General features: G+C 39.8%; 1 protein-coding gene across 10 annotated transcripts in view; it reads left to right on the top strand.

The window, feature by feature from the left end:
* The window catches only part of fbrsl1 (fibrosin like 1), a 313,681-nt gene extending 293,087 nt beyond the window's left edge, over positions 1 to 20,594 (top strand). For 2 of the 10 annotated variants that reach the window (XM_039659993.2, XM_039659989.2), the window contains 13 exons: positions 4,598 to 4,967; positions 6,102 to 6,346; positions 8,314 to 8,576; positions 11,273 to 11,323; positions 11,460 to 11,555; positions 13,623 to 13,694; positions 13,794 to 13,823; positions 13,916 to 13,987; positions 14,112 to 14,244; positions 15,404 to 15,487; positions 17,210 to 17,293; positions 17,852 to 18,113; positions 18,196 to 20,594. In XM_039659993.2, coding sequence (XP_039515927.2) covers positions 4,598 to 4,967; positions 6,102 to 6,346; positions 8,314 to 8,576; positions 11,273 to 11,323; positions 11,460 to 11,555; positions 13,623 to 13,694; positions 13,794 to 13,823; positions 13,916 to 13,987; positions 14,112 to 14,244; positions 15,404 to 15,487; positions 17,210 to 17,293; positions 17,852 to 18,113; positions 18,196 to 19,495 — 3,062 coding nt within the window. In that variant the 3' untranslated portion in view covers positions 19,496 to 20,594. Of the gene's footprint in view, positions 1 to 4,597; positions 4,968 to 6,101; positions 6,347 to 8,013; positions 8,175 to 8,313; positions 8,577 to 11,272; positions 11,324 to 11,459; positions 11,556 to 13,622; positions 13,695 to 13,793; positions 13,824 to 13,915; positions 13,988 to 14,111; positions 14,245 to 15,403; positions 15,488 to 17,209; positions 17,294 to 17,851; positions 18,114 to 18,195 lie in introns of all 10 variants that reach the window. The other 8 variants (XM_089130528.1, XM_039659990.2, XM_039659992.2 and 5 more) reach the window with 8 other exon arrangements.
* Positions 20,595 to 26,480: the final 5,886 nt, after the last annotated feature.

Below are 26,480 nucleotides of genomic sequence, written 5' to 3'. Positions count from 1 at the left end.
GTATAATGGGTAGAGTACGGCAGCTCTCCAGATGTTCCAAGACGGCTGTCTGAGCCTGAAATGAGTTCAAAGGTCAAGGATATCTTAGTGGGACAGCTGTGGGGCGATGCTGGGGTCACCCTGCTTCTGCTAAAACCATCCGTCATGAGAACACACACCCCTACTAACACGGGTGGTGGTTCCTTCCGCAGTAGGCACGTGTTGAGCCCAGAGTCCCTTGAGGGATCCTACCATGAGAGAAGCAGCAGGGGGAGAAGATAGATCAATAGTCTGCTGAAGTGTCATCTGGTGAACAGGGATGCCAACACATCCCAAGGGAGTGTCACTCTCTCCTCAGAATGCGACCTCTGACCTCTACAAATCTGTGGGTGTTCCTGAGGGCGCTCTTGTCTGTGTGTCTAATCGCTCTACTGTGATTTCACTCAGTCTTAAGGGTCTCTGTTGTTGCCTGTTTCATTATACAGATTGAAAACGTTGTTCTGTTCGAGGCTTGAGAGAACTGAATGTCATGGCAAGTGCTTGTTAAATAATGTAAATTGTTATATTTGAACCAACTCCTAACCCTATTTATTATTATTATTATTATATATAATAAATAGTTTTGTTTTATATTTATCTTGCTGCACTATTATAGTGTAGTATAGGATAGTATTTTGACCCAAAAAAATATCATTATTAATTTATAATATGTATTTATTAATACTCATTTGCTTATTTATTCATGTTTTTCTGCACCATTTGTGCTATGGACATGAATGATCAAACACTTGTTAGATATAAGTGTACTCTTACTGTTCTTACAGCAATCAGAATGATATTTGTGCCTGGTGGAGGATATAATGGGTGAAAAAGTCTCTGGCTATTTAGTAAATAGCTAGTGAACACCTAGCAAGCAATAAGTCAAGCCCCTAGCATCATCCTGGCCAAGTTTGCAGGGGTAAGCTGTAAAAATACTCCATTTACACTGAAGTTGGTGTGTTGTTTGGTTTTGTTGTTAGCGGGCACACTCACCACACTGACCTTGGTGTTAGATAATGAGGTCTTGTTTGTCTCAGGGAAATATTTCTGCCTTGAGGCCTGTCAGTTGTCAAAAACAAAAGTTAAAGGAGTTACAAGTTTATTTGGCACCGTCTCCTCATTAAAAGAATCCTAAGGAAGCATTTCAGGGCCAACAGTCACAATATGGAATGTATTGAGGAAATTGAACGCCATACATATTTAATGTGGCAACTTGCCCCTATCCATATTCAGATGTGTCCACAGTGAGGTTGACAAATTAACAATTTACCACAACCAAAAACTGACGAGAATTTCACAGGTGACACGCTCAGCAACTGCAAGCTTCGAATGACATTGTGTCATATTTTCTGCGAAATGATTACGGCCACATTCTAGACTGGGAAGAAGCCTCTTCATTACATACAGCAGGCATCCAGACAAGCAGAGACATTCACAGGGCACTTTTTTAATGAGAAAGAAGCCAAGCTTGTGTGTCTTGTCCTGCCTGCTGGCTGCCATTATGACCCATTATAATCATCATTAAGAGAAAGCGCAGGGCCCATTATGCCTAAAGTGCCACGAACTGCTAGCTGAGGAGCCTGACTACCACTGTCCGCTTTCACTGTATGAACGTGCCTCCGAGACTGGTTTCCAAGGCAACGTCGCTGACGGGCAACTTATTTCTTCTCTGCTTTGTAGGAAAGGGCAGCAAGACGGGGTTATCTATGAGTGCATCTGTTTAGACCTTTCCAAGCGATTGGGTAGAAGTTCTCCCTTTGCGCTAATCTTGTACGAGGCTCTGCCCTACAAATCCTAGCCACTGCCGTTCCCAAAAAACCTTCAAAAGCCAACCCACAAGCTCCACCACCTACACACTTAAAAGGACAATTTTCCTTCTAAGAACATGTTCTGTTTGTAGACTTGGGCTCATTTATGAAGTGCGTCACATGCGGCAGGTGAGAAATATGTCAAGAACTCGAGCTAGCGTTTGTATCCCTCAATTATTGGTGGCCATTAATGATTAAGTGGTATGTTAATTCATCTCAGATATTCCATTTAGGAACGCCGGTCTGAGGTTTTAATGGCCTGGGAAGAGAGAGTGTGTGTGCTGCAAGCTTTCAGGGCCTTTGTTTGAGGTTGCACTAAGCTGTTATGAGTGAGGACTGCATTAAATGGGCTAATTAGTGGCCTGGGGAAGATATTGTCTTAAATTACTCTCCACCTCTCCATCTTTCCTTGTTCTTTTCTAGCACTATTGCCAGTAAAATAGACATATTTGTTTTTTGAAACAAGCAATGCACTGACATCTAGATTCTGGTCAAAAGCCAACACTTTTTTCAGTGTCGAGATCAATATGCAACAATTGGCATATTCAAATTCTATAATATTTTATGTAAAACATTTATTCAGATTAGTGATGGCTGATATATAAATGTATAAATATTATATTTATATGTGTATGTACACTAGCTGTTGTATTTAATTTGGATTTTTATTGATAATTTTATGAAGAACTTAACCCCTTGATTATTTTACTTTTTTTTTTTTTTACTGTTTCACTTTATTTTTAAGGTTCCTTTAAGGTCGTGTGTCCACCCAAGCGGTTTTAGCCAGCTGAAAACGCTAGACGATCTGCTGAAGACGCCGTGCTTTGGGCGCTTGAGAGCGTTCTGGCAGCGCAGCGTTTTTTTTTTTTTTCGTTGAGACGTTTCGTTGCTATGATACAGAATATCCGCAGCAGAGTTTACTTGTAACTGATTTTGCAGATAATTTGTTTCATACTAAAAAATCCATTTTGTTCGGTTAGATCTGCTGGTTGATGTCGTTGAACAGACAGAATGTTGTGACAGTTGGTCAATGTTGTTTAGTCCCGCCCCTCCTTCACTGTGAATGGACGGCTGGGTAAAAAGTGACAGTGATGAGCGCTGCGTTTTATCCAAAGTTGAACATTTTTCAACTCATAGCGACCAGTAAAAAACGCATTGGCGCTCGGCGCTTCAGCGTGGAAAAAAAAAAAAACCGCTCAGCGCCTCGTTACGCTCATGGCGTTTAAAAACCGCGGCGCTCCGATTGAAAACAATTGAAAACATATACCAGGCCTAACACATTCTGTTGACAACAGGTAAAGTTGCACCTTTTTGTCAACTTACTCTCATTAGAGTGTTAGTGGAGTATATGTGGACTGGTAGGGTCAGGGTTAGAATAAGTTGACATGTAGTTGCTTATATGTTACTTATAGTCAGTAGAATGCCTGTTGGAGGAGCATTACAATAAAGAGTTAGCTGATATTAAGCAGACCGTCTACTAATGCTTTAATGAGAGTTAGTCGACATGTAGTTGCAAAGTTACTTGAAGTCAACAGAATGTTCAAAAGGGACCACCATAATAAAGTGTTACCGCTTTTTTTACCGCAGTGCTATTTTTTGCACTGCACTCCAAGCAAAAGTTCCTTTATACAAAGACTGTGGCAGTGTTACTGAAATCCCTGGAAATATCTTGTGAAAAATAGAGAGTGAGCTAGGGGGACTCTGAAAGGCCAGTATAAAGGGTGCATGATCCCTTTTCACAGCACAATTGAAACATAATTATTTCATGGCAGACTATGTGCTCTGTAAATCTATGAATGGGAACGGCATTTAACTTTAATTAGCTCTGATTTATTCATTCTGACTGGATTGCTTGCAGAAAATTGGATCATCTGATTATAGTCAAGCATGAAAATGACCTGATTAAACACTTCATAAAACCCATGGAGAGAGAAAGAAATACAGAAAGAAAAGGAACCTGGGATAAAACGATAAAGGGGAGATAAGAGAGTTGAGGCACAGAGAGGAAGACAGTCAGACAGATGTGGATGTATTTGGTGTCATGGTGGATGCCAGCATTATGCACAGTGAGCAGAGAAGGCATCGCAGCTGGATTCTGTTCACCCTGCTGCAAACTAATGGATGGATTGGCAAACCAATCCCACGCTATAGGTTACATGTCTTCAGCTGTGCCAAACTCCATGCACATTTGATTTGAGATGCTTGCATGCACCTGAGCCACAAAAAACAACAACCCTGTGGTGCTTTCCCTGTCCTATCGTGTGGACAAAATACAGTCAGTATTGGCTCAAATTATCGGATGCTTTGTATTGAGTGTGGTTTGGGATTTGTTTCAAAATACTGTCAAATAAAGGCAGCATTAAGGCCAATTCACACCAAAGACAATAACTATAAAGTTTAAGTAATCGCTCTAATTCTATGACAATCTGGAAGTTCTTTACCACAACTATAACGATAACCTCACAGAGGATTGATTGATATCAGTTTCAGAATTTTTTTTAACAATAAAAACATTGAGAGCCAATTAAAATCTATCCTGCCCTACCCTTTAAATAGCTTGAACATTGAAAGCGGCAGACAACAGACAAAACTGCAATGTATACTTCTAATTAACAGAACAGTATTTTGTGTTCGTATGGATGCTGATATATTTAGTTATCGCTCCTGGTGTGAATGAACCTTTACATTTGACATCTGTATTAAAAAAATATATAAAATATTTGACTATTAAATAAAACATTTTCTCTGTTTTGTCTTTCTTTCCTTTTTAGTTACGCCAACGAATGAGAATCTCGGGTCCAAAACTTCCAGCTCGACCAAAGTGTCTGGCCTTCAGCGTAGCCAGGAACAGAGTAACGACGTTTCGTTTGTCCCGCCGATCTCAAGTCCGACTCCTGCGTCGCCCCCTACGGGGTCTCCTGCCCCTTCTGCGGCGGCAGCCCCCCCGCCTAGACCACACCCTATCTCCCCAAACCCTCTCAGTATCAAGAAGGAATCTGCGCCCCATATCCCCACCCCTCCCCTCCTGAGGAACCAATCACATTCACTGGAGCACAGACTCCCACCACCGTCACACCACAGCCGGCCAATCATCAGTCATCATCATCATCCTTCACCTTACAGCAGTCTTCACGACATCAGGTTAGTCTTTTTTTTTATAATGCCTTTACTCAAACTATCCTCCTCGCTGAGCATTAAGACAATATAGACGCGCTTCCTCTTCCAGGTAAATTTGTAACATCTTTAATTGATTAGAACTTAAATAGTGGTGGAAGTGGTTTTCAAAGCTTTAGCTATTTTGTTACAGACAAATAGCTCAATCAATTTCAGGTTCCTAGTTACCTAGTCCCTAGTTTGCAAAAACAGTTTCAAAATGTAAATGAATGGCAATATACTCCAGGTATATTTTACTCTAGGGGTGCCAATTGGGGTGCCAATAATTGTGTGATTTCAATTCCCACTTTCAATTGTTTTAATTCAATGAAAGGTAACATTTTTTTAAATATCAAAAGGATAAACCATGCATATTTATTTCCACAGCCATATTTGATCATATTTGCTAAGGATGCCAGTAATTCTGACCATGACATATATATATATATTAGAGATGCGCGGACGGGCTATTATTTCATCACAACCGCATCACAAAACTCATCATCCGACCGCCATCCATACGCACCAACGTTTTTGACCAATTTTCAAAACCACACCCACCCGCCGCAATTTTCAAAACCACACCCACCCGCCGCCCGCTAATTGGGTGATACAAGGCGCTGCTGATGACAGCCGCGAGACTAGAAAGCTGTCAGAATATCAGCAGTGAACTCCGTCTCCGTAAACCTGACCTTATATAATAGCCTACTGTACAATATTTTCAATGTAACCTAATAGAAAACACATTTTGGCACATAATTTCAACATGCTGCTATTGTATGGGGTGCCGTTTGTAAAGCAACTAACGCTGATAATAGCTGCCTAATTTGGATGTAGGTATAATCTATAACAATATTTAACAACATATATGTTTTATGTGATTGATTCAACCGTCTGCCACCCGCCCGAATATAATTTAAAAAAAAAATGTCATCACGCCAACCGCGCATCTCTAGTATGTAATTAACTGTTACGTTTTCCTGTCAAAAAATTTAATTTAATTTTGTAATAAAAAACAGAAAATTTGACAGTTATATTTGAACTTCATGACAGCTTTAAATTCATAAACTGTCTTAATATGAATGTTGTTTCTTATATCCTGTCTTTCCTTTGTAATCACAGCAACAACCCTTCGAATCTTCCTCCCAAACACCACCTGTCTCACTCCCCTCATCACCTCCGCGGCCTCCCGTCTCCTGCTCCTCCAATTCCTCTCTCCATAGCCGGTCTGCCTTCCTCCCACTACTCCCTTCACTCGCCCTCTCACATCTCCAGCCATCCGGCCATGTTCGCCAACCCTGCTACACTGCCTCCTCCGACCAACAGCCTGGTGGTGCCAGGACACCCTGCCGGACCACCTTATCCAGGTAAAAAAAAAAAAGAATCCCCTCACTGAGATGTACACTTTTTATGATGTAGTTGGTGTGGGAACCAGTAGGTTCCGTCATTTCTGCTATATAAGAAATTGCTAAAAAAAATAATGAATTTGCACTTAGGTGTGTACACTTTACAGTTTACGCTGCACTAAAGAATGCTGCAAATCCACTGATTTAAATTTGGAAAGGTGCCTTTCAAAGGATGTAGAAGAAAAAGTCAAGTGTTTGCAGAAGTGAAGGTTCAAAAATATAAACTTTTACTCTGACATTTATTTATTTATTTATTTAACAGGGACAATGTACAATATATATGTACTGTACCAGATTTAGCTAAAAGCTAATTCTCATCTGCAGTCCCTGGGCAGGTGCCAAAAGCGTAAAAAATATTACAATAAAACCATAATAGCCACCTAAGTAATACAAATACAAAATAAACAAACTGTTATTACAAGAATAAACAAACTGTTATTACATTAGCATCCATTGACCAATGAGAATGGAGGGTCCAGTTTTTACCAACTTTTTACTTGGACCTATAAAATTAAAGGTATGTGAGACCACAAAAATATAAACATTGTTTATTATTCATATGCATTTCACATTTTTAAGACTTAAATTAGCATATTGTAATACTAGTCCTAAATTTGCACGAATTTAGTTCCCATAAATCTAGTGACTGTTCCTGCAGTTACTGTACTTTAATTGCTTGGAATAAAATTCCTCAGCTTGTTGACAAATAATCCTTGTTAAAGACAACTTTACAGGCACAGTATTCAGTAACAACAGAACTGCCCTTAATTCACATTCTTTTCAAGATTTTTTGAGGTGCGAGACGAGATGAGGCATGCATCAGAGGTCAGCGTGTGAAAAATGTGACCAGTTTCTACTATATAGGTTACCTGTAATAAATAAGCTACACTGTTATTTTCTCATATCTGGATCCTCAGGCACTTTTGACAATTATGTCAGATCTGAAATGCCTTGTTTGATACAATATATGCTATATGCAAAAATTTTGATGATAAATTATACCTGTCCTCTCCATCTCTGCCATTCCTTGTACGGTAAGTATAATTTTTTTTTGTTGATTACTGGCTTTTAGATGCCAATTCTAGACAGTTTAGTTCAACATGCTGATCGAAATTTAAGGATGAAGTATAGAATGACAAGGTATTTTAGAAAAAAATAGTATATTTTAACATGCAGTTAGCATCTACAGTGTAATCCTTTCTTTAGCTGCCATCACTAAAAAAAAAAACATAGATTAGTTTATCGTAAGAAACCAAGTGTAGACTCTTAAATTAAAAGTATATATTGATGTCTTTTAAACGCATCAATCAAATTTTTTCAAACTTTAAAAGGGCTCTTAAAGGGACAGTTTACCCAAAAATGAAAAATTTGTATGCAAACCTGTATGCATTTGTTTCTTTTGTGGAACACACTTTTTATTTATATATATATATATTGTAATATATTTTGGTCAAAATTCCACAGAAGAAAGTTTTTCACACAGGTTTGGGTGATGAGGGTCATGACAGAATTTTCCTTTTGGGGTGAACTATCCCTTTAAGTCCTTCTAAGAGTTTGTGTACAGTATGTCGGGGCAAGTGTGTGTGTGTTTTCTGCTGAGGTGACTCTTGGTTCTCTCTTGTCTTTAGATACCAGCCTGTTGATATCTTTCAACCAACCAATCATGTATTGCCAGCCTCATTCGGGGATTCTGATTGGCACATTGTCACAGGCAACTCTCTTACCTCCACCAATGAGTCCTCACGTAGAAAACCCTCACACCTTGAATTGGAGAAACAGAGAAAGCCAGGTGACTACCCTCTTTCGCTTCTTCCTACCGCTGTTGTGAAAACTCACTGGCCGCCCTTGCCTTTTTTTTCTTTTCCCTCCCATGTCTTCCCCATCTCTCCCCTTTCCCTCCTTTTTCCCTTCGCTCTCCTTTCTTGCAGAGCATGATCTTCTGCGGCAGGAGCTGAACAACCGCTTCCTGGTTCAGAGTTCAGAGCGAGGTCGGGGGCCTGCTCCAGGGGCGACAGGGTCGCCGTTGGGCCCTGTGTCGCTCCTCCGGGCTGAGTTTCACCAACATCAGCATATGCACCAGCACCAACACACGCATCAGCACACCTTTACGCCTTTCCCTGCCAGTCTGCCCCCGGCAGCCATCATTGGGCCGCCTACTGCACCTCCAATGGTGCGTACCCCAGCCAGAAATGTGAGGATAAGTAAAAAACGGATAGATTTTACACCCTTCCTTACCTCCCTATTTATTCCCCCTAAAAATTCTCCGACCTATTTAAAACGAGCCCTTTCCATGCGGCCATCGTATTCTTCCAGCAATTGACGCTGACAATCGTGTGGCCGAATCACAATCGTGCTGATATTCAGGCTAACAGCACGAGTAACTTATATTTGGCATATATGGCACATCATTTGGTCTATTGTCGCTCCTCTCTCGAAAAACAGTTCAATGCAAGGGAGCAACGCACAGACTGGCAGCCTTTTTGGAACATTGCAAACACTGACAAGCTGACTGATGCGAACAGCGTTCATCCGATCCTAATAGCGCACCGGAACTAATTGTTGTGTAATAAGTAATAGAGTTTACAACCCACTGCTGAGGCTTAAGGCTTACCCTGAACCAGGCCAGATCTCAAACAGAGGCCATCTCAGTGACATAAGCGATACCCATCATCCAAAGAATTGACCCATGACAGCCACAAATATTGTAGCTCTTTCCCTAATAAATACCCTTTTTGCTCCTATGCCGTACTCATTGCGCTTTTATAGTGTGTGCGCCAGAGATGTTTTATTGCTTTCATATGAGCAGAATGGTGATGTGTCTGAGTGCTGGGGGCTGTTTGAGGAAAACAGGAGGCAGACAGAGTCTTATGGCGTGACTGAGGTACAGACAGAACTCTTTCTATGTGACACATTCAAAGCTTGCGGTCAAAACGTTATGACCTCACCGCAGATGAAAGTCATGACATCAGCGGGGTTGTTTTGATAAAGCGTAATTGCTTCCGTGTGCAAAGCGGCTATTAGAGGCAAACTTTGGCAGTCTGTAATCAGATAAATTCGGCTCCTCAAAGTTAGCTAGCCATATAAAATGCATTCAGATTTCTGAAGCGTATTCAAACAGGAACGAGAGCGCCTTATCTGCATGCCATCGCTGCTGCTGTCAACCAATCCAAAAGATATTATGTCAGAGCACTAGATGAAAAGTAAAACATTTTTTTAAATCATAGATTACCATCTCCAAAGATTAAAATCTGTTTGCATATTAGCTTAAACATGCCATATGTTTGCTGTATGGGTTACAGAACTGTTTCATCATCAGAAATCGAAACACTGAAATAACGATGAATGCTCAAATGTTTTACGAGATGTCTTGTTTGCTGAACTGCTATTGTTGAATTTCTTTTAACACCATGTGATTTAAATGTGATGTTTTCTACTGACAAATACACTGATGATTGATTTTATAAAGCATTTGTGCTTGGTTTAAGAAACTATGCTAGAAATGTCAACATGAGAAAAAATTACCCACTTTACTTCCTTTATGCATGTTCCTGGTCTCATTTGTGCATAATTCATTGGTGTATGTTATTCCAAAGAAGAAATATCCTTTACTGACAAAGGAAAACTACCTATTGTTACATTCGAAAAAGTAAAGTGGGTAGCGAATGGCATTTCATGTTGAGTTTGAACAGTAACACACTTTATATAATGCCTTTCTTGTTTCCTTTTCTTTCTTCCCTTCTTCCTAGCTTTCCTTGTATAAAGATTTAATTGTTTACAGATGTAATATTGAGCCTTGATTTCGCTGTGACACAGGGGCTCTGATTTATGAAGCACTGTTTTTTTTATAGACCACTATAAACCTTTGCTGTATTTACTCGGCAAGTGTTAACCATAAAGCAGGTGTGCAGCCCTCAGAAGGATCACAGAAGTGCAATTGGAAGCCAGATCAGCAATTTTCCCAGCCAGGGCAAACTCATGTGTTTGATTTAAGCTAATTATCACCATACATTCATACAATGCAGGATAAAAGCAGCTTATGCGTGCTGATCTGTTGGAATATACAGTAAAGTCTGTATCATAAGTGGGCTGTGGTTCAAGACATCCTGCTTTTTATAGAAAACACACACTCACACAAGAGTTGATCCAGTTTTATTACCACCGCCTGAGACATAAGATGATAGGCTCCTGTAGAAACAACACTATATAAGTGGGTTTGTAAAGGATTTGTGTGTTTATGTAAAAGAAATGACTTGAACTCGGAGGGCTAAAAACTTGAACCAGTTGAATTAGAATGACTTGGACACTTAGACTGAGGCTTTATTAACATAAATGGATTTTTAATATGTTTATGGACATTGTATAACATTTATGCCTTTTATTACAATGATTTTAAGAAAAATTAAGATTAAAGACATGACATTATTTCCATAAACCATTACAGCTTTTTCCTGGCTCATCACATGCTTTTTCTAGTTGCTATCCTATAGTCCTGTTTAACTTGAACTTGACTTGAAAGAGTTTCTGTTCTATATGTATTTCTAAACTGTAAAGGAATGACACATCCATTTAATTGGAAGTGAAGGGTGCCTTTCATTTGTTTAGCAATCTTGTGTGAGTGTATTCCCACACTCCCGAGTCGGCTCTGTGAACCCTGTGCCAGCTGCGGCTGCTGTGGTTTTCTTTCATGTGACATTGAATGGCTGTTTTACTGTGTAATTGTTTTATTAAAAGGGTGTAATTTATTTGAGCTTCATCTGCTATTTATTTGACTATGTAAGCACTCTGCAGTAAAGCTCTCTCATGTTTTTGGTCACAGATGCCTTTGATTTTGTTGATATGTTTTTAATTTGTGCTCTCTCTCTCTCTCTTTCTCTCTCCCTCTCTCAGTTCGACAAGTACGCCCCAAAGCTGGACAATCCTTTCTTGAGACATTCGAATGTAAGTGGCAACTTTTTTTTGACCGCATTACCCTTGCTTTGACTGAAAAATGAATCAGATTGAAATCAATTGTTAACTTTGAGACATATGCCTATTTGTAAATTTTTTACATGTTTTTGGGGGGGCTTTTTTGCAGTTCTTTCCCTCCTACCCGCCAACGATGCCGGGCATGCCTCCATTGCTTCCACATTCAGGGCCCTTCAGTTCATTGCAAGGCGCCTTCCAGCCAAAGGTTAGACCTTAACAGACCTAGACATAACTGTTTTGACTTGAGCAGAACGAGAAGGAGAGAATGTACTGTCGTTGATTCAAGATTGAAGGTGCTCTAAGTGATGTCACACATTTTTTAGGCCCAAACATTTTTTGTCACATACAGCAAACATCTCCTCACTATCCGCTAGCTGCCTGTCCCCTAAACACACTGTAAAAAAACGCGGTCTATGCAGACAACCCAGGTTTCACAAATGGCAACAAAAACAAAGTGTGGCAACCCGCTCCAAGAAACATAACAAACTGTTCCAGCCAATAACTGACAAGAAGGCCCTGGGGGTGGGGTTTGGGGGGTGAGTGGAGATGATGAGGAGGAGGGAGGGTTTGTTTGAAAATACAAGTCACGTCACCCGACATCACTTAGAGCACCTTTAAGATTGAAAAATTGAAAAATGTGGCCCATAAAAGGCTGGTAGTGTGATCACACAGATGCCACAGGTGCCATTTGACCATGAAAATATTAATGTGTTAGTGTAGGATTAGTTTAAAGTCTTTCTCAGTTATGAGAATGGAAGTTAAATTTCCTCTTCAATGTTTTACAGGATTCACTGAAATACATTTTTTATCGGGACCAAAATTAATGTTTTCATTTAGTCAAAAGTAATGTTCATTAAATTTGAGAAATTAGGTACAGTATTTGAACTCTATTTGCTGTTCAGGGTGTCGTGATCACGGGTGGTTGACCAGTCATAGAACGGTTCTTTTTTACATATTACCAATGATTTTTGGTCACAAGAGCTTCCACGGTGTTAATATGTTTACCTGTTCCCTGTGTATCCCTGGTATTGTTAACATTACATTCTCTATAATGAGTATAAATGTGGCATGTCCCCTGATCTAGAGCCCAGCCTCACCTCACTATTAGTATTCAGAGTGCTCTCGAATCCCACACAGCTTCATTTCCAGACAGATGGAGAAATCTACCACTGCCACTTTCTCCACTAATGGATTATGCAAAGAGGCATAGGCTCAATAACCTGCTGGAGGCTTTTGTGTTAACTTTAGACTTAGCAATGTGGTCTTAAGCTGTGTGTGTGTGTGTGTGTGTGTCTCTCTCTTTGCAATGTGTATTGCTTTCACTCACTTGGTGTGTAATGGTTTTTACCTGGCACTTCTCAAATAACTCTCACTATTATGTTAGCTAACAGTCAAAGGTAGAGCGAGTCTGGAATTTCCAACAAGTATGAAGTTTATTAGAATAAATGACTGTGGCATCCATGAAACCTGCGACTAAAGTGAAGTTTCAAACTTGCTACACCCATGATGATTCACAGATTCCTGAGCTGACATGTTTCCTTTTAAAGCATTGAGTTTACAAATAGCCTAAGGGCTTCAGTTACATGAAAGCAATGAACCGTGATTTGCTCATTTGCTAATCATTTTTAAATGCCTATTTCTGCAAAAAGTTAATTTTAATCTAGCGCACAGTAGATTACCGTAAAGTTAACACACAGACTACAAGCCACAAAACCTCTATGAATTTTTAAAAATTAAAATTTGGTTAAGCTGCATTTTTTTCCTGGCCTAAAAATGAAGATGTTTTCTGTGCCAGGTAGACATTAGTCATATCACACCAAGCAGCCAAAAATGCAATGCAGCATAATATCTCTAAACTGTTCATAATTGAAAATAGTAAAGAAACAGACCTCTATGTCCATTGTTCCATTAGCTTTTTCGGTAACACTTTACAATAAGGTTCGTTAGTTAACATTAGTTAACTACAGTAGTTAATATGAACTAATAATGAATAGCACATATACAGTACAGCATTTGTTAATCTTTGTTAATGTTATTTTCAACATTTACTAATACTTGATTAAAATCTTGTTAACATTAGTTAATGCACCATGAACAAACAATGAACAGCTGTATTTTCATTAACTAACATTAACAAAGATGAACAAATGCAGTAACAAATTTATTGCTCATGGTTAGTGCATGTTAGTAAATACATTAACTAATGTTAACTAATGAACCTTATTGTAAAGTGTTACCACTTTTTCTAAAAAGGTTTTAATTTTCTCTCCAGGCCTCAAACCCTATTGATGTTGCAGCAAGACCAGGAACGGTCCCGCACACACTCCTTCCGAAGGACCCGAGGGTAAGAGATTAGTCATTACAAACTATTGAGGATTGTGGTGTTTTCAGCATTTCATGAATTTGAACTTTTCTCTAATTTCTCTATTTCCTTTCCTAACAGATAACAGATCCTTTTAGGACTTCAGTAAGAGTAAGCATCATATTTTCATATCCCTTCAAATCCCTGCATGTTCCACATTAAATTCTACTAATGCTTTGAAATTTCTTCTTTGCTCATGTCAGAAGCCAGGTAAATGGTGTGCTGTGCATGTTCAAATCGCCTGGCAGATCTACCATCATCAGCAGAAGATGAAAGTAAGTTATCTCAGAAGACAAGAAAAGGTTCAGAAAACCTTTCAGTAGGTTCAGTTTTACAAATGTACACATATATCATAGTCACGTTGAATATAACCTCAAAATGACGTTTGTCCCTTAAAAGCAGATGCACTTGGACCCGCATAAACTGGACATGAATGGAAAACTTGATCTATTCAGCCGTCCTCCAGCTCCAGGCGTGTTCCCTGGGTTCCCCTACCCTCATGACCTGGCCAGACCCCTCTTCTCATCAACAGGTGTGTGTGAAGAAAACTCCCAATAAAACTAGACTCTATTTACTCTCAGTACACATTCCTAGTCTCAATATGCATAAGGTTATGCTAAAAAATCAAATGCGTACAATTTTTTTCTCATTGAATGTCCTGTAAATTGAGTAACAAACAACATTTCAGGGAACACTTTATTTCAATGGTCCACTTTAGACATTCTACTAACAATAAGTAACTTTGCAACTACATTAGAGTATTAGCAGAGTTTGCTTAACACCTGCCAACACTTTATTTGGATGCTCCTTCAGCAGATATTCTACTAAATATGCTACATGTCAACTTATCCTACTAATCTTAACTCTAACACTGTCTACTAATATTCTAATAAGACTTAGTGTAATAGAGTGTAACCACGTCGTATTTACTTTAAATTCTTGAAATGAAAAAGATGACAGTTTTAGATAAAAACAGATGCAGTTACACAACGCTTCCTGCTGAAATCACTGCTAGACCTGCATGACCACTTTAAGATATTACTTATATAAAAGCGATTTTAATTTCACTTATAAACTATATTTATAATCCAATCAAGATAGTGCCCCCCGCAGATTATTAATATGTAATCTTTCAAATTATACTGCAATATCTTTATTGGTATGGCTCCAGTATAATAAACATGGATTTTTATTTTCTCATTTGCATGTAGTTATTTTGTACGTTGTCTTGGCTCAAAGCTGGGGATACGGGCATGAATATAAATGCTTTTACCTGATATAATTGACTGGAAGCTCTTTGTTGAAGGGCAACAAGAGCGTGTCTGCCCTTTGGATTGTAATTATGCAGCGTGGTGTCATGAAGGAGCTTGTAATTGGTTTCTTCATTAATGATACACAGTAACAAATGACATATGAATAGACGGTTGACCCTTTGAAATGCAACCTGAACACTCAATCTAAGACATCACTGTCCTTTTATTGTCTGGGTAAACTACTCGGTTTCCCTCTAAACACACCTTTGGTAGAGCCAGGTTGGCTTCTATTTGTCTCTCCACATTAAACTGGAATAGGAGAAAGTATTTAAACTAACCTTAGTCTCTTGTATTTTACAATATAGAGACTACATCTACTTCTGTCGTGGTGAAAAATGTAACTGTTTGGCTTTTTTAACTGTTTACTGTATTCTATAGGATCGGGACATCCAGCTGCTTCACCCTATGGGCCGTCTCCTCACCACGCCGGCTTCCTGCCTCCTAGCCATTTGGCAGGTAAGTGTAAGTAAACCACCATTTTAAATAGTTCTTCTTCTCTATGTCCTTCTGTAATTCAAATTTAATACATTCATCTCATGTTGAAATCACTTTTTATTTAATGCGAACATAAACAAGGCAAAGAATGGCAGAAAAGCAATCTGTTCCATATGTTTGTAGTGCTGCACACCTCAGTGATGATCATTCAGCTATTAAAGCACGGCTTTCCACAAATTTCCACATGACAAATTGAAAATATTATACTAATATCCCTCATAGCCTTGTTTTTGTTCCCGTCAAATAAAGTATAATATCTAAAGCCTATTAGTGTGGTATCAGTCGGCTGAGAAGTGTCTCCCCAAAGGGTCAGATATTCTAATTTTACCCTTTTAACTCAACTTTCAAAATGTTTTTTAACAATAAAATATCTTTTTCTATATAAAAAGTAAATTTGTTTAATACCTTAACCTGCTTAAAACAGGATAAACTTAAGCAAAAACACTTTAGTTTTTTATTTTGTCTTGCATGAAAGTTACTTATTTGATGAACAGGCTTGGATTATAAAAAAGCAAAGTCATTAAAACAAGTCAAAATACACTTATTTTCAAGATATAATATAAAGCAATACAATGATATAATAGTGTGCAGTGACTGTTTTTTTTATCATTATTATTTCTTATGTCTTTTATTTACCAAATTACCACACACACACATTTTGTGTCAGAAACCATTCTGACCAAAACTCAACCATTGTTTCTCTTTGTACAACAATATACAGTACAAGTCTATTTTACTATCATTCCCCTTTCACTGGGCTCTGTTTCATTCAGATAGTGTTCCTCTACCGTTTCTATCAGATATGTTATTTGAGTTTAGTGATAAATGCTGATTTCACACAGTGAGCTCTCAAGTCAATCCAATTTGAATTTGTAAACACCTGGGGCCCATAGGAAATGGAGAGAAAACTAAAATGCAGAGTTGGGTGAGGTGTTGCCTAGTAGTTAAAGCTCGAGACTGGTAATCAGAAGGCTTCTGGTTTCTAAGTCAAGAACTTGTCACTAGTGTGCCCTTGAGCAAAGCACTTAACTCTAGGTTGCTCCAAGGGGGATTGTTCATGTGAATTAGTGTATTGTGAATTTCTTGGCATAAAAGCATTTGCTAAATGACTGCTTACTTATTTAAGAACACTGTGGATTAGTCATAAATCCATTCCTGGAGTTCAGGAATTTAAATGCTTGTTCCACATGGAAAACACTGAATTGTGTTTTCAGTTCTGTGGGCTAGAGGTTGTTTGTTTTGTATTTTATTTGATTATATATTAATGCAACTGCATGGATTATTTTGGCTCCTTCATCCCTAGCAAGGTAAGTATTAATACATAGCTTAATAGGGGTAGGGGGTAAGTAGATGCAAGGATCACATAAACTTTTAGAGGAAATGGGAGACACACAAGCTGTTTTGCTAGCTTTCACTTAATCATTTTCCACATCAGACATTTCCAAATGTCCAAAGCAATCGCACTCCAATCAGGTATCGCTCTTCTTGCCAGCACCTTTCGCTACCTAATCCGCAGCCAGTGAACACTCTCCAACAACCTTACTGGGAGAAATAAACAACCCTTAGGGAGTTAGAATAGCAGCAGTAACAGTGACGCTAAAAACAAAGCTGGCTTGTAAGAGAAAAGCCGGTTGGAATGGTCGGGCACCTCCGGCCCCGCGTCGCTAATCCCTGTTTGGCATTTTGCAGATCCATTCAGTCGCTCCAGTACCTTTGGCGGCCTCAGCAACCTTTCAAGCAGTGCCTTCGGTGGATTAGGCAACCCAACCCTCGGTAAGCCCTGGCCCCCGGCCTCTAGCTCAGCTCAGTGCAGCACAGCTTAGCTGTAGACCACAGAGAGTGCAGAGGGAATAAAAAGGAGGTGGGAATGAAAGAAAGGCACTTAGCTTTGCTGCAAATGCAAAATGAGAGTTAAGGGAAACGGGGGGAGGCAGCCATTACCGCTGACAGGCCTTTGCCAAATTCACACCCCAACTCAAACTCGCAACCCAATTGGTTGATCATTGCTCTTGCATTTATTAGTTTCTCGCAAAGTAGGGGTTTGCCATATCTCATTTCCTCTCCCTTCTTCCTTCATTGGCTGAACGGGAGTTTATTAAGTGAAACTGATTGCATTGAAATAGAACCTCTATGGAACGCTTTGCTTTTCATAGCTTTTGAGCCCGCTGGGTCATTCATTTGTTCTCTGCTGAAAAGTCTTAAAAAGCAGCCCTTGGTGTACCCCATTTGTAGAAGAAACTACCCCATTAACCTTTCAGTTTGTGTATGCAGAACCTTGATAGAACTGGACTGTGATCTGACACACTGATGTTACGTTTCTTGTTATTTCAGGGGCCAACAGTGTGTTTGGACCCAAAGAGGGTCCAGGGCTGCATGGTCTCAGTAGTCCTCATCACGACACCTGGAATCGGCTGCACCGCACGCCGCCCTCCTTCCCGACCCCTCCACAGTGGCCCAAATCTGCAGACGCAGAAAGAAGCAGCTCTGCAAACAGCCACGATAGAGACAGAGACCGGGAGCGCGAGAAAGAAAAAGAGAGGGAGAGAGAAAAAAGGGACTCTTCTGTTGGGAAAGAAGAGAAAGAAAAGGACAGGTTGGTGTTGCTGATTTCATGATTTCATTTGCCTTCTTTTTGTCTACTAATGCAACTAATGATGGGTTCTTTCCTGTTGCAGAGACTCTATAGATCGCAATCGCCATTCGAACCGCTCGTCTCCAGCTTCCGCTCCAGTTAGCTACCAGATCAGCAACCTGATCCGCTCAAATAGCCAGAACTCGACTGACTCTGGCAGACACCGCAGCGGCAGTGCCGACCGCAACCGGGAGCCTGAGAAAGAGCATTTGGAGCGCCAGCGAGAGGCAGCCATTTTAGGAGACATAAAGGTGAAAGAAAGTCGGTCTCCAGGGAAGGAGATCACAGACAGGCGTTCCTCAGATGACTCTCTCAAATCCATTCACCGATCGCCCTCTCCTTACTCGAAAAACGTCCTTAACGACGCAGGAATCAAAATGGGTATCCCACAACCGCTTCCGCTTAAAGAAAGTGAGAGGGATAGAAAGGAAACCAGCTCAGGGGATCTGCTACACAAGGTGAAGAACGACATGAAGATCAAGGAGGAACGCAAGGAAGAGCAGGACGTGATGGTGATTGGATCTGAAGCTGCCCCTAAGCCTCATGTCCCTCCTCCACCTCATCAAACAACACCAATAGCTCATCACCACCCTGTACTATCCCAGCCTCCCCCGCCGTCTCCTCGCTGTAGTGACCCTCCGACTCAGGCCTCGCTTCACGGAGTCCCCATGCCACACTCACTGCCGCTCACTCTTAGTGCCATGCATCAAATGGGAAGTCTGAATGCGCTTGAACGCACCCGCATGGCACCTTTTATGGGAGTCAGCCCTCTTGCAGCAGGTCGAGACCGCCTTCCACATCCGGCGTTCTCGTGGGATCCTCTACGAGAGGCTTACCGAAACCTCGACCTTCAGCGGCGCATGGACTTTCAGTTTCGCTCTGAGCCTGGACACCGGTTCCCTGGCATCTATGATCCAGAACGGGCCTATCGGGATCGGGAGGCACATGACTACTCGCACCACGAACACCTTCTGGAGGTTCGGCGGGAACAGGAGAGACTGAGGCAACAGGCTGAAGAAAGGGAACGGATGCATTTACGAGAGGAACTGGATCGTGCAAGGCTTCACCAACTTCACCAGTCGCCCATCGAAGGACACTTACCACACATGCCACCGTTTATGTCGCACCTTGGTGGGATGCCGTACCCAAGGCTTAGCCCTTCAACAGGACATAATGGACTTCTTAACCGGACACCCCCAACTGCAGCACTAAGTGCCCCACCACCTCTGGTACCCTCTGGTGCTGCCAGACCAGCGTCACCAAGACGGACTACGCCAATCACCACCCAGGACCCTCGGGAGTACTCACCGTCACGCAACCCCAAAGAAGTGGAGGCACGGTAACGTACTAGGAAGGAAAATGCCTCACTTGAGTTGGACACAGGCAACATGCACTTATTTTCACACAAAGTAGAGTAAACGATAAATAAATGTGTAATTTGTACAAAGATTTGTACCTTGGAACAAGCACATCAACCGGCTTTTTTAATTGATTGGAGTAGAAGAAATGAGTAGGTAGCTCCGAAGATGAGACATAAACGTGAACTACCAAACAGAAATTTGATATTAATATATTATTAATCCAATGCCTTTTCGGTTTTCAAGTGAAAAGACATTCTGAAATTTCTTTGTACATTTCCTATCCTTCATGTACAGACATTTTTTTATGTATTTGCATTAAGTTTCTTTTTTCTCTCTCTCTCTGCCCTGTATTTAAACTAGTGAGCTGCAGGATATGGATGTCTACATATCTGAATTGACAGTTGATTTGCTCTATGGTACCTGGAGATATTCAGTGCTGACCATGTACAAAGTTACATTTCGGAGTTTTTGTTTTGTTTTTGTTTGAGATATGCAGACAAATATGCATTACAATATTCTTGTTTGGTTTATGTAAAATTTAAAGATATTGTAAATATCTTGTTGATATTACTTGGAACGAAATGACATTGTACATTTGTTAGGCTTTTTAAATGTTTCTAAAAAAAACAATGAAATTAAACTGAACCACTTCCAGGTTGAAAACCATGGTGACGGAGCTGTCCAATCAAATGGGGGTGCGGTCATGGTAATGCAATCTATGCAAAGAGGATTAAGAGAGTTCTGATTGGACGGTTGTCAAAATGGAGTTCTAAAGTGAGAACCTGGATACCTGTTATTCATTTGTCCAATTAAGAGCCAATGAAACAAACAGCTATAAACCTCCAGGTCATAAAGGAACTGTTTTAGCAGTCAACACTTCTCCAGCCACAAAACCTGGACATCTGGGAAACATATTGGAATTGTTGGGGTGGCAATAGACTCTTTCTGTCGACCTTGTGGTGTTGTGCAGTTGTTTTTCTTAGACTCTTGTATACAAAACAAGTAGAGCTTTAGGCGTGAAAAAAAATGAACATTCATGGTTTAAAAATGTATGGAATAAAGGTTGGACCGTATATCTGCATACCTGTCTGCTATTTACTTATAGTCCTCTTCAGTAAACTCGCTGAATGTTGATGAAGTGTGCAATGTTTCATACACAAGGATGGATTGATCTCACTAAGAAATGTCTCAAGTTATAAGTAGTTTTTTGTGCATTTTACACATTTATTTTCCCGAACTTTCCCGAGGAACTAGGAACTTTGGGGTGGTACTCGGTGTGTTTACACCGCAGGAACCAGGGTCTAAATGAATTCATTTAATTCATTTCATTGTCTAAATGAATTCACCCCATGGGTCTAAATGAAGTTCCGGGTAAAAAAAGTTCCCTGCTGGAGAGGTAGTACTTTTTCAGAGTTTGGGAACTTTTGGGGTGGGACTTCTGCGCTGAACATGCTGATTGGTTCTTATCACTTGTCCTTTCTGCCCTATAGCGCGCGTTCGTCCATCCATCTCACTGTCAATGTCCGCTGATAACAAACGTCTACTTTTATATCTAGCATTACGAGCTTTCTGAATACGCTTTGGGTGCTCACATCTTTTCTGCCGTTTTGTGAATTACCTCGTTAGTAAACCAATCGCACACAGAAGCAGCAAAGCTTGAATCTCCTCCATACAAAACTCAAAACGCGGAGCAGTCGCACGCAGTTCAACGTCACTACATAATGTTCCCGCCCCGGACCGGTACTTTAGTCCGCGGTGTAAACGCAGTAAGCAAGCAGTCTGGGGCAAAAAAAGTTCCTATGAAAAAAGTTCCTGGGACAAATAGTTCCTGGTAATTGCGGTGGAAAGGCGGCTAATGAAACACATATTACCCTTAGGCCGTGTGTCCACCAAATCATTTTTCCACGCTCCTGGCGTATGTTTTCAATGGGAGCGCTGCGTTTTTTAAACGCCATGAGCGTACCGAGGCCCCGAGCGTTTTTTTTCACGCTGAAGCGCCGAGCGGCCAGAGTTTTTACTGGTCGCTGAGAGTTGAAAAATGTTCAACTTTGGATAAAACGCAGCGCTCATCACTGTCACTTTTTACCCAGCCGTCCAATCACGGTGGAGGAGGGGCGGGACTAATACCACACCGACACACTGTCACAACATTCAACTGCTGCGGATATTCTGTATCATAGCAACAAAACGTCTAAACATAAAAAAATGCTGCGCTGCCAAAACGCTTTCAAGCGCCCAAAGCACGGCGTCATAAGCAGAGGGTCTGACGTTTTCAGCCGGCTAAAAATGCTTTGGTGGACACACGGCCTTAATTGAAAAAGAAAACTTTATTATTATTACAACAACGAGAAGACAAGTATCTGATTAGTCTTTATTAATATTTTTCAATGCAGCAGATGATTTACACTTCAAATTGTATTTTACAAATGTACTTTGCAATTCAAATGTTTATGCAAAAATTCCTTGAAAAATTGAGTTCATTTTCTTTATTCAAAACATTATTATCCACTGAATTTCGGGTGACTTTTCATGACAGAATTGGATTGCTTTTCAAAAAAATTCAGATAGTGTCTGTATGTCAATTAGAGTTTGTTCAGTCTATTTATGCAGAATATTCTCCACAGTCACTATTCACTATATTTTCACGGGAAAGAGCGTGTATGTCAGCACTGCTGTAGAGAGTAGGCTGAGAGTGGTGATGGGACAGGTCTGCTACACAATATCGATTTTCTGCAAGTGCAGCTTTTGAGTGTTTGTGTTGTAGGTAACTGGTATTGACTCTGAGGCTAGTGCCGTATTGACCTGCGGTCTGGACTCATTAATGGGAGTGACGCCTGCTAATGAGGGATGGATCAAGACGGCGAGGAAGAAGTGAAAGAAACTGAAAAAGAATAGACCGAAGTTGGTCCGTCCTGCATTAAGACGACGAAGTTACTTGTCCCTCTAGTCTCTCTATCTTTGTCTGTCTTTCTGACGTGCAAATTCGTTCTCCTGCTCTCTCTATCTATCTTCTCCCCAACTGACAAACAATTCATCCTCATAACCATCCCTAACTGGCTCCATCTGGCGTGCCACGCTCTGGCCTGCCCTCGGTCCCGGCCCTCACCTCAAGTAATGGCAGCATGCGTCAGGCAGTGTGCAGTCATTAGTGGTGTTATTGAGAATCGATGGTCTCCCTGCTGCGTCTGGCAGCCTATCTGGACGTGCTGCTTCAGAGAGGGCCATCGCCGAAGAGAGAGATAGACGGACTGGGAAAGCTGCCGTGAGGTGTATTGGAAAGAGAGTTAAATCGGGATCCGTTTCAATTTGGCCGTGCTGTAATTGAGAGGGTTATTCCATAGACACTGAGCATCTGTGCCTCTCTGGCCTTCTGCTGTCTCCTTCTAATCAGCTAGTTAGCACTTTCCAGATCTGGACCGGATAGAGAAAATCTTTACATTTATTATTCTGCTTTTGTCTTTTCAATGACCACATATCCGTCTGCTCCGTCCATCCATCATTGAAGTGTTTGGCTAGTTAACATGGTCCCTGGGTGCTAGTCTATGCCATAAATATAGCTGCAATGAGCATTGTTTAAAAAAACGGAAAAAAAAAATAGCATTTTTGCTGGCAAAATTTCAGTTAACGGACAACAGATCGTTTTGTTTTTGGAAATGGTCACAATTTTTCCAACCTCCGTAGTGGAGCAGAAATTACACACTTGACTTTTCTTTCATACCGACACTATACAAAATAAATATAGCCTACAAAGCGTATATTTATTTTATACTCAAATAATTGGCCAGAGTGTCGGTATGAAAGATAAGTCGAGAGTGTAATTTCCATAGTAGTTCCAAACCTGTATGAGTTTATTTCTTTTGCTGAACACAAAAGACATTTTGAAGAATATGGCTAACCAAACAGTTGATGGGCCTCATTGACTTCCATAGGATTTTTTTTTTTTTTCATACTTTTGAAGTCAATGGGGTCCATCAGCTGTTTGGTTAGCCATATTCTTCAAAATATCTTCTTTTGTATTCAGCAGAGGAAAGAAATATAATAAAGGTTTGAAACAAGGTGAGTAAATGATGAGACTGCTAGTTGACATGTAGTTCCAAAGTTACTTTTAATAAGTATAGAGATGGACCATCGAAAAAACTAGGGTAAAAAATAGCATAATACTTATTCATTTTGATGTTTTTGAATGTAAAACTAAGCGATCGTCATACGTTGACCTCAGACAACGATATATATATATATATAAAAAAAAAAGCCAGTTCATGGCCCCTTTAATTTTAGTTTGAATGGTTCAGAAGGACGAGGTGTTCAATCCTGCTTAGGGAGATGTAATCAAAGCCTGGACTGGAGCAAAAGCACGTTCCTCTCTCCACTCTAAGCGTTCTGTTATCACTCCACTCCTGACCCACTCCTGGTTTTCCAGTCTCACTCACGGGAAAATTTGCTTCGTGTTCACACAATTTTAAAAGAATTCAGTACGAGAAGGTCGTTTTAGCAGTCATAAACTGTCCTATAATTTATGATATATCTCCGTGTACATACAGTGGTGTTCACCGTCCTGACTCCGTGCTGAATGGTTTCGGGAACCCAGAAAGACCGGTATTTGCCCGTTTGCGCAGTTAAATAGCCACGATGGCAAATAGCACTCACTGTTTCTTGTTCATATTTAATATTATGCATTTTATGTACTGATTCCATTTATATTTAGACTTTTCGGTAACACTTTAAAATAATGGTCAGTAGTTAACAAGTAGCTATGCAGGAAGTAATAGGTAGTACTGCATTAACACCGAAGTTAATACTATTAACTAATATGGAAGCAATATTAACTAAGCATTAAGTAATAGGTAATTAGTACAAAGGTAGTTCCTTGGTAGGTATTTGATTGTTACTAAAGAAATATATCCTCATTGAGAACTACTTGTGAACTAAGAATTAATAACCAATTAATTACTAATCACAAAAGTAACATGTCTAAAAAGTGAACAATTGTGGGGGTTTTACTCTTAATGTGGTCATAACATTTCAGAAGCACATGCCTCAAATGGGTTCTTTGTGGAAACCAGTTTATGAAGTTTATATATCCTCCCAAATACAATAGCTAGGTTGAGATTGTGACCACTACTCTTGCCAGGATGGACGCATGTTCTCTGTTTATTTAAAACTTAAACATAAAATAATCCTAATAAAGACAGTTTTTAAAAATAAACCTTAAATAATTATGAAGTGATGCTGACACTCTCATGATTGGATTAGTTCACTATTATGAGCTCTATTGAATGTCAGTCACATATATCTCAGACTCCAAAGACCTATAACTTTATGTTACAGTAGCTGCCTGAGGAGGACTTCTCTTTAGGACATGAATATAAACATTGATGTTCACTTGTCAAAAACAATTTGTATCTTTAATGAAGAAATTGGCAGCATTTATGTTACGATAAGCAGAAAAACCACATCTTCCAGATTACAGTGTTTGTTAGAATATTAGTGCCTCACAGAACCTGTACAGTATGTGTCAAATATAAAATTAAATTACTTGTATCATTTGTGAAAAACATGTTAACTCCTCACTAACTACTTAAGCGTTACCTTGTTATCCCGCAGGAACTACTAGTGATGTGGCCCATTATTTTAAAGTGAAAAACATGTTAACTCCTAACTAACTACAAGCGTTACCTTGTGTAAACATTGCGGGATGACGAGGTAACGCTTGTAGTTAGTTAGGAGTTAACATGTCATCCCGCAGGAACTACTAGTGATTTGGCCCATTATTTTAAAGTGAAAAACATGTTAACTCCTAACTAACTACAAGCGTTACCTTGTGTAAACATTGCGGGATGACGAGGTAACGCTTGTAGTTAGTTAGGAGTTAACATGTCATCCCGCAGGAACTACTAGTGATGTGGCCCATTATTTTAAAGTGAAAAACATGTTAACTCCTAACTAACTACAAGCGTTACCTTGTGTAAACATTGCGGGATGACGAGGTAACGCTTGTAGTTAGTTAGGAGTTACCTTGTTATCCCGCAGGAACTACTAGTGATGTGGCCCATTATTTTAAAGTGAAAAACATGTTAACTCCTAACTAACTACTAACTAACTACAAGCGTTTAACGCTTGTAGTTAGTTAGGAGTTAACATGTTTTTCACTTTAAAATAATGGGCCACATCACTAGTAGTTCCTGCAGGATAACAAGGTAACGCTTAAGTAGTTAGTGAGGAGTTAACATGTTTTTCACAAATGATTCAAGTAATTTAATTTTATATTTGACACATACTGTACAGGTTCTGTGAGGCACTAATATTATAACAAACACTGTAATCTGGAAGATGTGGTTTTGCGCTTATCGTAACATAAATGCAGCCAATTTCTTCATTAAAGATGCTAATTGTTTTTGACAAGTGAACATCAATGTTTATATTCATGTCCTAAAGAGAAGTCCTCCTCAGGCAGCTACTGTAGCCTAACATAAAGTTATAGGTCTTTGGAGTCTGAGATATACTGTATGTGACTGACATTCAATAGAGCTCACAATAGTGAACTAATCCAATCATGAGAGTGTCAGCATCACTTCATAATTATTTAAGGTTTATTTTTAAAAACTGCCTTTATTAGGATTATTTTATGTTTAAGTTTTAAATAAACAGAGAACATGCGTCCATCCTGGCAAGAGTAGTGGTCACAATCTCAACCTAGCTAATGTATTTGGGGGGATATATAAACTTCATAAACTGGTTTCCACAAAGAACCCATTTGAGGCACGTGCTTCTGAAATGTTATGACCACGTTAAGAGTATAAAACCCCCACAATTGTTCACTTTTTAGACATGTTACTTTTGTGATTAGTAATTAATTGGTTATTATTTCTTAGTTCACAAGTAGTTCTCAATGAGGATATATTTCTTTAGTAACAATCAAATACCTACCAAGGAACTACCTTTGTACTAATTACCTATTACTTAATGC

Source organism: Pimephales promelas, chromosome 4 (assembly GCF_988280905.1).
Source record: "Pimephales promelas chromosome 4, fPimPro1.hap1.1, whole genome shotgun sequence".
Classification (NCBI taxonomy): domain Eukaryota; kingdom Metazoa; phylum Chordata; class Actinopteri; order Cypriniformes; family Leuciscidae; genus Pimephales; species Pimephales promelas.
This window is presented reverse-complemented; position numbering and strand designations above follow the sequence as displayed.